The 12,017-nt window shown below is 40.6% G+C and overlaps 1 protein-coding gene across 1 annotated transcript; it reads left to right on the top strand.

The window, feature by feature from the left end:
- Nucleotides 1-4,981: 4,981 nt before the first annotated feature.
- Nucleotides 4,982-10,178, top strand: cdk7 (cyclin-dependent kinase 7). The gene is made up of 12 exons (XM_061071289.1): nt 4,982-5,074; nt 5,307-5,366; nt 5,457-5,490; nt 5,578-5,645; nt 5,794-5,862; nt 6,942-7,052; nt 7,404-7,522; nt 7,695-7,794; nt 7,891-7,977; nt 8,076-8,225; nt 8,779-8,917; nt 9,715-10,178. The coding sequence occupies exons 1-12, from the start codon at nt 5,009-5,011 to the stop codon at nt 9,741-9,743; spliced, it is 1,032 nt and encodes a 343-aa protein (XP_060927272.1). The 5' UTR covers nt 4,982-5,008; the 3' UTR covers nt 9,744-10,178.
- Nucleotides 10,179-12,017: the final 1,839 nt, after the last annotated feature.

Below are 12,017 nucleotides of genomic sequence, written 5' to 3'. Positions count from 1 at the left end.
AATTATCATACTAAAAGGAAAACATGCATCCCCCCCACTTACATCCACACCCCACATTCAGGAACATTCCTGTCCCCAGAACTGAATTGTTCCATGGACAAAGTCATGGAATTTTAGGTCAGGCTGATCAAATTAACTACATTTTTTAGAGATAAAACTTTTAAATCAGTCAAATTTGACCAGAACACAACACAAGGGTAGAATGTATACTATCCATGTATAAAGAAAATACTCTGTTTCAGGCGTGTAGTGGAGGGAACACAACCTGTTTGAGCCCACTGCAACAAGCCAGCTATTTTGACTACCACATTCACCCAGTGTTGTATAATTGCAATTTTAATTGCAACAATTATATAATAAGCTCTAAAAGAAATTTGATGCATCTATTCCACACTAACTACATATGTACATGCTCTAGACATTATAATAACAACCAAAAAATATATAAAAGACATTTTACTTACATGCATCTGATGAATCCAGTCCAATGAAACCAATAGATGTTGTTCGAAGGAAACCTTGAGAGGTTGTGTGAGTTCATGGCCAGAAGGCGTGACTTATAAACAATAGGTTAAAAAACACCACCGTCACAGGTGGGGCAGCTGCCTATTATTAAATGTTTTCAGGGCTCTCATGGTTTCTCCCCAGTGAACCCATTGAATCTTAATATGACCTTAAATATATTCTCAACAACACATAATAGTTGAGAAATACATTTTAATTTAAAAAAAGATGGAAATAGAGTACGTGCTAATCAAATTAAATAATATCCTATTGCATGATGTGACAATTGCTACATACATAGTTTTTTGTTGTTGTAAGGGTTAGGGTTGTGTTAGGGTTGGGAGGTTATCTTCAGCTCCTGATGAACCACAATGACCTTCTCATCTCCGTCATTCACCCTCCAAACACATTCTGCCTTCAACATCCTGCTCCCTATAGTTGCATAAGTCACAGTGAGCGCACTCGAGGCGACATGGGTTTGAATCCGTCCTGGTTTACTTTTTACACGTCCACAGCTTGTAATCTGTCATACTTCCCTACTGTACAGGCTACACACAGCAATGAATTAAAACCAAGCTGTTCTCTGTTTCCCACCTGCAGTTAACACACACACACCACACACAAACACAAACACACAAACAAACAAAGGAAGAGAAAGAGTTATCACAAGACTTTGTTCTCCATTTGGGGCTGAGATAGAGCTTCTCCTAATGAGAGCGATAATGATGTCTGAGAGGAAATGCAGAGCGGAACAAAACATCAACCAGGATGGGAGCCAAGACAACAACAAAGACTACCCTAAATGCAGTTGACTGTAGACTCCCTGCTGGCTCTGTGTATGTGAAGAGATGACACCGCGCCCATCCCCCTGCTACTTAAGGGGACATTATCATAATGTTGTCTCTGTATCAAGCGGGCTCATCTTGAAGTCCTCCACAAGGCCCGGTGTATGCTGATGCCTCAGATGCTGGAGGAAGACAGTGGTGAACAGAGGAAATTCTCCCCTAATATTTATGCAAACTGACAGTTCTGGCATCCAACAGCACAGCCCCAGACTGACAGCCCCAATCTGATGAATCTCCGCATTGGTTGTAAACAAACAACAGCAAGAAAGATAATGATAGCCCTTCTGTTTGTCCTTCTGCTTTCTGCCTTGTCCTGTCACTGCAGACAGCTGCAAAGAATAAACTTGAAACGGAGAAAAGAATCATGTTGTGGACAGTGCATGGTTGATGTCTTGCAATAATCCAGTAGTTTGATAGAGTCGGGTTCAAATCCTTGCTTCTATCCTGCGCTGAGGTCGGCGACGAAACACACAAGCGCAGAGGTTAACAGAGGCCGTGTCAATTAAACACATGAATAATAAATAGTTCTCAGAAACAGATATTGTTTGTCACGGCCTGTGTGAACCTTCACACCTCAAACATCCACCCTCCGACATCCTGTTGAGTTATACTGTGCATGTGGTCAGATACAGCTGTGTATGGGTGTGTGTGTGTGCGCGTGTGTGTTTGTGGGGGCTTATGTGACAAAGTCAGAAACAGAAACAATGAGGGAAAGCTCCCTCATGACACTACGCTGCCACTTCCCCTGAGACTCTGTGAGTAAAATGAAAACGATGTGGCACTGACTGCGATCGAGCTGAATCCCTCATCACTCGCACATTTAGTCATTGCATCAAAGTTCCCTTTAAAACTGTGTTAGTGATCTAACAGAGGACATATAAATTACTTAAACATGTAACTACCACATGAACAGAAAGTCTGTACAGTGTGCTGTGGGCGGCTGTGGCCCAGGAGGTAGAGAGAGTTGTCTACTTACCAGAAGGTTGTAGGTTCAATCAATAGCATCTCTGCAGTCCAAAGTTTCCTTGAACCCTAAATGGGCTCTGACTGCTGTGCATGAATGGGTGAATGCTACTAGTCCTGCACTTTAAGAGATCAATTAGACAGGAAAAGTGCTATGTAAACACATTCTGGGATACACTTAGAACGAAGACTTCAGTTCCCTTTCTGTTAATTTGTTGTTCATGTTTTCATTGCCGTTTGTTTGTGAGTTGGCGGAATTATGCAAAATCTACTGGATGGATTACCACGAACCTCGGTGGAAGGATGTGGTATGGGTGAGGAAAGAACCCATTACATTTTTGGTACAGATCCAAATCAGAGGGTGGATCCAGGAATTTTGTTTCCTCTCTTTTTAACATTGTGAGGTATTTTTCCTTGATTTCTGAGAAAGCTAAGCATGAATCTGTAAAAAAACATAGAGACATATTGAAGGGGTTTGTATTGATAAGTGCAATTTTGTGCGTATTGAACTAAAAATCGGAACCTAGTGGATTTAAATGTGGTTTCATTTGGGTGTATGATTTTTAGCCGCTGTATGGTAACAAATAGTGATAGAAACCTTTAACTACCATTAGTGTGTATATGAGTAATATAATGTGGCCTTAGTTATAAGGCTTGTTTTGATTTAAGGAGGCTGTTGGGTCTTGGCGGAGGTATGTGCTCTACTGAGTGCATTTCTAGTTTCACTTTAGATCTTTGATCCTGCGTTTTGACATGGCACGCATGGTTTGCAGGAGGTAGTGATGGCCTAGAACAAAGGACGGGTATTAGTTTGTGTAACAGAATGTGTGCTATGCAGGTTATGCATACATTAAATAAAGAAACACCTCGGTGGTCACCCAGATGTTCTTTCTTTCAATATATGTTAATCCCTCCAGATTGTTCTATAGCTGTACAATCAGTGTACAGCCGCCACAAAGCACATAACTCACACACACACATGAAAAGACACCTGGCCCTGCATTTGTTTACTGTACATCGAGCGATCACTGTCCCGACTCAAGCTCCTTCCCAGCAGCAGGATGTGGTGATGCGACACGTCCTCGCTCAACAACACCCACTTCCTACCAGTTTGATAAACAGCCTTGTGGTTTCAATCTCCTCCTGCCTGTCACACAGAGGTACACACAACAGCTCGACAGCATCACCATCTGCTAATGTGACATATAAGCAAAGTGAGTTATTGTGCATAATGGTGCTCGTGCTATACCAAGAGATTTACTGCAACAAACTGTGTAAAGACCATCAACAGAATCGCTCAAAGCTCAAGTGCAGGGCCGCAGCCTCACAGGGGGACTGAAGGGGATGAGTGCAAATACTCTCAAGTTATATCAGAATCAAGGCAGGATGTAATATGGCTCATTTGTTTTAGAGCAAATGATGTAATTGGGTCTGAGTCATGTTCACCAGTGGACATTTATGTTCCATATTAAAGTCTGTGTGCACCAAAAGGTTGATGACATAACGCAATTATAGTCTCCTCTTCTCCTCTCCTCTACTCTCTTCTTTTCTCCTCTCCCCTCCCTTTCTCTTCTCTTCTTTTCTCTTCTCTTCTCTTCTCTTCTCTTCTCTTCTCTTCTCTTCTCTTCTCTTCTCTTCTCTTCTCTTCTCTTCTCTTCTCTTCTCTTCTCTTCTCTTCTCTTCTCTTCTCTTCTCTTCTCTGCATGGTTGCATTGACACATACGATCCTGTCAGTCAGATATGTGGGCTGTCAGGATATGAATGTACACGCATCTGATGGAAGGAGGGGGGTGATTTAAGCCTGCTGATCCTTCACACTCCTCTTGTCAAACTTAACATGAAAATGAAATTGTGTGAATTTGTGTGTGTGTGTGTGTGTGTGTGTGTTTTTGTGTGTTTGTGTGTGTGTGTGTGTGTGTTTGTGTGTGTGTGTGTGTGTTTGTGTGTGTGTGTGTGTGTGTGTGTGTGTTAGGGGGAAAGAGCGCGAGAGAGAGAGGGTCAAAGGAGAGGAGCCATGCCTAATCCTGTGGGATGTGAGGGTATCTACTGTGTATGGAGATGGGATGTAAAGATGGGTTCAGTGGTGCATGGATCACAAAACCTTCCTAACTGACAGAAGAGACTCTCAAGAGACCAATGTCAAACTGCTAACTGCTCCAAAAAATAATAAAATAAAATGGATAAAAAAGGAAAACTCAAGAACTGTATTGTACTTTGCATCACAACTAAGATTGTTACAGACATTTTTTTCTATGATTCATTTAAAATCATACATGAAGAGGTATGTACAATATTATGAAACTCTATTATTATTATAATTATTAATAATAACAATAATAATAATAATAATAATAATAATTGTATAAGTAGTGGTAATAGTAGGTTAGTAGTGGTAGTCATAGTTTTAGAAATAACTTTTATATAATATATTATATTACATTACATTACATATGCAGCCAACACAATCAAATAAATCATGCTAAAAGAAATCTGTTGTTCTTGTAATAAATCACATCAGCTTGTTCTCTCGAGCTCTACCTCTTCTTCCGGACGTGCCCTCGATTGAACGGTAGGTGGCGGTGTTGGTCAAATCAAACTTTAAAGGAGTTTGATTAAAGGCTTTAACCCGGAAATGGTTGTCGCGGACCTTTAACTTAGCAGGAAGTCGTGTCCTCATGAAGTGACAGTTAGCTGCCATGGCGCTTGATGTGAAGTCCAGAGCCAAACGATATGAGAAGCTGGATTTCCTGGGAGAGGGTCAGGTAGGCAGAGGAATGAACCCCACTGTTCCGTTGCTACCTCCGGTGCACGTCCCTCCGCAGCGGGTCGCAGCGAGTTGCGTGGAAACCATGATAGCATGCTAACAAGCGTTAGCCGCTTGCCAGTGTCAACAAAGCCCTGCTGCATGTTGTTCACAGCAGCACTGGCGATGGAGGATCTAAGTAAAGTTGGTCTCAGTGTTTCTGTTCTCACTGCCCTCTTTCTTCTCTGCAGTTCGCCACCGTGTACAAAGCCAGGGACAAAACCAACAACACAATAGTTGCCATTAAAAAGGTACAACACTTGGTTTAAAGTCTGGCCATCTGTTAGCTTTATTGTGCTATGCTAATGTTTGATAGCTGTTTGTTTTCTGGTTTCCTGCAGATTAAGGTTGGCCACAGGACTGAGGCTAAAGATGGTGAGTACTGACTGACTTTCAGTGTTTATACCCCACAGTGCAGCTCATGTTTTATACCCAAATGTCAATGTCTTACTGTATAACCAGGCATCAACAGGACAGCACTTAGAGAGATCAAACTGCTGCAGGAGCTGCACCATCCAAACATCATTGGGGTGAGTTAACAGTCAGGATATCAGAATATGCTTTTATCTTCGTGTTCATTCATTTATGAATATTGTGAGGGGAGAGGGGTTATCTTTCTCTCCTGTGTGACTGTACTGATTTGAACGTGCCTTTAATCTGTAATGTTGTTTATTGCAGCTACTGGATGCCTTTGGACACAAATCTAACATCAGTCTTGTGTTTGACTTCATGGAAACAGATCTGGAGGTGAGACAGTAATATTGTATAATGCTTTCCACACATCAGCCCACTGAGAGTCTTGTGCTTGTTCTCATTTTGATTCAATCAAATTTAAAACTATTTACGACAGGAATTAATGTGTTGTTTCCTGGGACATTAAATATCCTGGACATCACCAATCATCCTCAATTGTGTTACCTGAAATCTAAATATTTAATAAGGCCTCTTTGGAAAATGAACCTCCTGTGTCCTATCTTATAAATTAAATTTCAAATAATAAAAGAAGATGCATTTGACCAGGGGTCAGCAGAAATGTTAGCCCTTATTTCTTCCCCATTAATAAAGGCTACAGGCAGGGGGCATGTAGACGTTTGATTTAATCTTATGTTTATTTGCTGTCATGATTTACTTCCACTGTTAATGATTTAAAAGCCGTGATGGTCAGATTAGTATATAAGCAAGGAAAATATGAGCTGCATAATTAAGATGGCAGTGCGGGTGCTTTCATATGACTAAGGCTTATGTTTTCCCCCACCTCCTCCTCTGGATTGTTTAGCATACAAGGCTCCAGATGGGCGGCCGCCACCGATACATCAGATCCAAATAGAACGATGCAAAACAAGATAAACACACTTTAAAAATAATCAATATCACTCAGCTCTCGGCCCTCACAATGAAATGAAGCCATTAGCCACTCACAGGCAGCAGACGGACAGAACGGGCTTGAGGATGAAATATGATGCTCATCTTATTACTGGTGCTGAAAGCTTATTTTTAGGCCACATGATTGAGATGGGGAGGCAAGAGCGTATCAGCTAAGGATGCTTTTATTGCCATGAAGATGCAGAATGATAGTGGAGGTGGTGGAAGGATTATTTGGGTGAACGGTTGAATCTGAACTCTGCTGTCTGACTTGGCTGCAGCCATGTTCATTTCTTCCCTGAGATGTATCCCAGTTCACTTAATTCCCTTATCTGCTCGGATAAGTGTAGTTTGGTTTAAAATGTTTGGCCTACAGCGATTTTAAAAACATGAAGTAATGGATGGAGATTATTAGTCATCAGATATCTGCCTTTACTTGAGTGGCTTTGTTTTGGGTTTGTAAGGTGATCATCAAGGACACCAGCCTTGTCCTGACTCCAGCCAACATCAAAGCTTACATCCTCATGACTCTACAGGGATTAGAGTACATGCACCAGCACTGGGTCCTACACAGGGTAAGAGTATTTATGTTTCCCACGCTCATCACTTCATACTTGTATTTCTATCTTAGTGAGGACACTCATTTGCATTATGCATTCCATAGACCCTTACCCTTACCTAAACCATCAAAACTAAAAGCCTTACCTAACCCTTTTCCTCCAGTGTGCCAAAGTGTCCTTGGGCACGACACTGAACCCTGATTGCCCTGCGATTACAAAAATAAAATCTCAGCATATTGAAATTGTGTGTGTTTGTGTATCTGAATAGGTGAATGTCACTTGTGTTGTGACAAGTTAACACACTTCGAGTGGTTGTTAAGACCATTTACAGTCAGTAATGCATATTTTGCTGCTTTGTATGTCCAGGATCTGAAGCCTAATAATCTGCTGTTGGACGGCAGCGGAGTGTTGAAGTTGGCTGATTTTGGTTTGGCCAAATCGTTTGGCAGTCCCAACAGAGTGTACACACACCAAGTCGTTACCAGGTCTGTGCTGTTTCTTTATCTCACAGTATCAATGACATAGAGCTAACACTCTTCCGTTTTTCCCCTGTTTTTATTACACTGAAATATCATAGATTATCTTAATCCATTTAGGTTTAACTGGCCAACTGTGAACTATACAAATCCAACTCTGTCTCTGGGACACTTTTCCCAGGTGGTATCGCTCCCCTGAGCTCTTGTTTGGTGCCCGGATGTACGGTGTGGGTGTTGACATGTGGGCAGTGGGATGCATCCTGGCAGAGTTGCTCCTTCGGGTACGTAAACCTCACTTTAAAGACGTATTCATACAATAAGTCAGGTTTTGTTTCTTATATCATGCTCATGTTTCTTTATGTCTCCTATTGTTGTAGATACCATTCCTCGCCGGAGACTCTGATCTCGACCAGCTGACTAAGATCTTTGAGGCTCTTGGGACTGCCACAGAAGAGACATGGCCTGTTGGTATTTTTTTTTCCCAGTTTTGTCTGTGATTTTATTTGCGTCACCATATGGTGAGAATCCTTGCATACGTGTGTTTTGACAAATGTCTCTGCAGGGAGTGAGCAGTCTACCGGACTATGTGTCATTCAAAATCTTCCCTGGCACACCTCTGGAACATATATTTAGTGCAGCAGGGGACGACTTACTAGAGCTTCTACAGTGCTTATTCACCTTTAACCCCTCGACAAGGAGCACAGCTACTCAGGTAATAAGCACACTTAAGAACAGTGGTTGATCTGAAAGTTATAGTCTATATTCATTTGCTAAACTGGTGTTTTCTGTAGCTTTTTTAATTTTTGGAAAAATAAGACTTCATATTATATCAATATGCTAAGGTGGTAAAGATAGACATCATCTTGTGTCAATAATTATCGCAATATAATTTTCATAATTTTCATCGATGGAAACATAGCAAAGTATCAAAATATTATAATTTAATGATGCATTGTGTTAGCACAGTGAATTGACATACCTCAGATTTTACAAATGTTTTGCAGTTTTTTATTCTTTGCTCATAAAGAAGAGTTTAAAAAAAAACTTTAAAGCGAAAATCTGTATTATAATGTGACATTTATTTATTTATTATGAATCAATATTGACTATTTATCTTGATATAATTTTTACCATGTAACCCAGCATTACAAGATGATACACACGTGTGTACCTACATACCTGCAGTACATTTGTAGACATTGCTAGGGCACGATTGGCCATCTGCAGGTGATAACAAATTTACACTTTTGTCTGTTCTTCTCCAGGCATTGAAGATGAAGTACTTCAGTAATCGGCCTGGTCCCACTCCTGGCCCCCAGCTCCCTCAACCCAACTGTTCAGCTGAGGCTCTGAGGGAGAAGGAAACAGTCGGACTCAAGAGGAAAATAGAAGGACTGGAGACAAGTAAAAAATAACTAACAATCTAAGCTCATATTCAGTATCTATATACATATAGATATATATATATACACATGGTCATACTTCACTAAATGTATTTGCTACATATATCAAAATCTAAAAGTACTCTCCTGACCTCGATTTGCCCAAGTAAAATAAAACGGGTCAGTATTACGGTGAATCGGTTCAATTATGGTTTGAACAGGAAAATTAAAAGTGTCTGCTACTAATGTTTGAAGCTAATTTTGGAAAGGCTAGAAATTGGTCAGACCAAAGTTAAATTTGGAGAATGTTGTGGACTTGTGCCAAAGAACGTGCTCTGTGCATGGTTCACTGAAATCATAAATCTAGAACACCACTCTCCTGAACCTAACAATTCAGAGGGTGTTGGCTGCACATTTAACTACAGTAAATATTCAGAATAAAGTGAAGCAGAACTCGCACACATACCGTTTAGTGGTTTGTGAGAGGGTAGGTTTTACTGTGGACGGACCTTGCTTTGACTGGGAGGTTCAAAGCTTCTCCAGCTTAATCGTATGGTTTGGAAAAAATCTGAGCTGACTATAAGCTATGCTCTGCTATCGTATATTACAGGGAGAACATCCAAACACTTGCAGTAGATGGAAACCTAAGTGGTTAGCAGACTGCTCATTATATGCTTGTTTTACTTGCACATGCAGTGTAGATTCAGTATCTGGCTTTATTGTTCAGAACACAGACTAAATGTTAAACTGAATGTTACACTTTTAAAGTGCTTCTTTTCCCTATAATGTAAGTAACGACAGTATTTGTATTATTTTCAGCTGTGATGAAGAAGAAGCTTGTTTTCTGACCAGATGGGACGTGGTGAATCAGATGGTTGCCATCTTCACACCATTCTGTGGCTCAACATTACTCGGGATTGTCCACTGGAAAAAGTCCCTCCCAAAAAAGAAAGACCAAATCCAGCACAAGACAAAAAAACACAGGGTCAGGTGTGGTTGACTTTAGGACATTTTAGAGGTTGTAGCTGTTAAACGAGTCGGGTATTTGGGCCTGAACTTAGCTCTATGAATCATGCTGCTGTGTCCAGCAACGGATGAACAACAGAGACTGTCTGTGGTCAGAAGTTTAAGCTTCAGGTCATTCTCCACCAACTTCTAAACTGCAGGAGCCTGTTGGATCGTGGCTATTTATGTGACTGAGAAAAACCAAACAAGCGAGTCTGAAAGATTTCATGTAGATGTTTATTTTTTTGTATGTAAGACCAATAAATGGTGCGTTTGCATATATGGTGTATTTCTTGCTAATAATTATGTTTGACACTTTAAGCTGCTTATTTAAATAACTGACTTTATGAATGTCTTATAACTATTTGCCCTCACTGTTATTTAGGCATAATGGTGAGGATTGACATGTTCTCTGGAGTTCATACTATAACACTCATATAGTTCAGGGATGGCAGAAAGGTTTCATGTTCGTACTGTTGCCGTCTACTTTTGTGCCAGTGGTATGGTTACTCGGTATGGTAGAGATAGTCTGTGATTCTGTCTGTCTCTGTGTTTATGAGACATAACCCTGCCCTCAGGATGTCTTGAGGCTTGACTGTGTCGTTCAACGATGTGCCTCTCTCCCTCCCTGTCCTTTCTCTTCAACATCATTGTGATCCAACACAGTCTGACATGTCAGAGGCCTGGCGATCTCAGAGGCAGTCTGCTGCACTTTTGGTTTTCTGTCAAACTGGGTCAGATCAAACTCAATCCTCATATTTAATCAAATCTATTTTTTAATGGGAGCCAGTGGTCATTTGTATCTTCTGTTTAATGTTAAATGGTTTTTTCCTCAGTGTTCACAATGAGATCATGTTTAATTACACCTAAAACTACATCACATCAATTCTACTGAAAAAACACACTTGGTCAGTTTGATAACTTTTAGGTTCTGAGCAGAGATGCTCATGGATTTGAAGTCATGAACCCAAAGTTTGGACAAAGGCCACAGTGTGTTGTTCGAGCCTATTAGTGAATGTCCACAATACAGCACTGAGCGGCAGCACAACGACTTTGTGTGGCGGTGGTGGGTGACTGGGTCAGATGACAGGTTTGGCAAATGGCAGCACAGTCATAGAGAGCCACAATAGCAGCTTTATCAGCTCAACCTCGTACAAAGGCCACCTCACTGGCCTGTAATGGTGGGACTCGGCACACAGTTGCCCACATGCGGTTGCATAACACGTGCACAGGGTTTTTGGGAGAAAGTGATTCCCATATGTCTGAATAAGGAAGATATGGCTGTGCGAAGAACTGCAGCGGGATGATTACAGGCTTAGCATGAATAAGACAGGGAGGGGACAGCCTCATGTGAAGCAGAGTTTAAAGTCAAAAGATGTCTGTGTATAGATGTGTTAATATTATCTACAGAAAGAGGTTTACTGGTCTCGCTGAAGAGAAAATAGATGATTTAGCTAAAATAAGTGAGTAATCCTTTCATGTTTTATTACGTTTTATATGATATAGAAGCTGCATTTTTGTAAAAGTAAATGTTCTTAATCTGTGATGAGTCCTGAATGAATAATATCATAACTATCACATTAACATAACCAATTAAGCATACCATAAACACTGCATTATATAACAGAAGCGTAGCATTACATAAAAATCAAAACCGCATAACCTAACTTAACATAACCAGAACATGTCTATAAAAACCACAATATTAAAACATAGGACTAAAATATTATTAATACTATTAAATATATATTTAAATCATGATTTTCTTTCTTTCTTTCTTTCCTTGACCCACTACCCTTCCTGATGGATTGCTTATTCAAAACCAGATGATAGTGAGATGGTGCATGAACAAATGGTTCTCACCCTCCTGATAGTCCTTGATTGTTTAATTAAGTGTTGTATAGTGTAGTGATTTATTTAATTGACAGTGACAACATCAGTAAACTTTATTTCTCTCTTCACCTCTGTTGTCATCCTCTTCGTCATCAGCTTTGTGGTCGTCTTTTACTTTGAGTCAGTGATAAAGATGGTGATGTGATGTGGGAGGAGAGAGAGAGGAGAGGGGGGGAGGGGGGGGGACAGAGAGGAGGGGGGAGGAGGAGGAGAGACAGCAGCGG

Source organism: Limanda limanda, chromosome 5 (genome assembly GCF_963576545.1).
Source record: "Limanda limanda chromosome 5, fLimLim1.1, whole genome shotgun sequence".
Lineage (NCBI taxonomy): Eukaryota > Metazoa > Chordata > Actinopteri > Pleuronectiformes > Pleuronectidae > Limanda > Limanda limanda.
The sequence above is the reverse complement of the archived record's forward strand: the minus strand, read 5'-3'. Positions and strand labels throughout refer to the sequence as shown.

Coding starts and splice junctions, on each gene's coding strand:
- cdk7 (XM_061071289.1), top strand. CDS start 5,009: ATGGCGCTTGATGTGAAGTCCAGAGCCAAACGATATGAGAAGCTGGAT. Junction 7,523..7,694: donor ACACACCAAGTCGTTACCAG/GTCTGTGCTGTT, acceptor CACTTTTCCCAG/GTGGTATCGCTCCCCTGAGC. Junction 7,795..7,890: donor TGGCAGAGTTGCTCCTTCGG/GTACGTAAACCT, acceptor CTATTGTTGTAG/ATACCATTCCTCGCCGGAGA.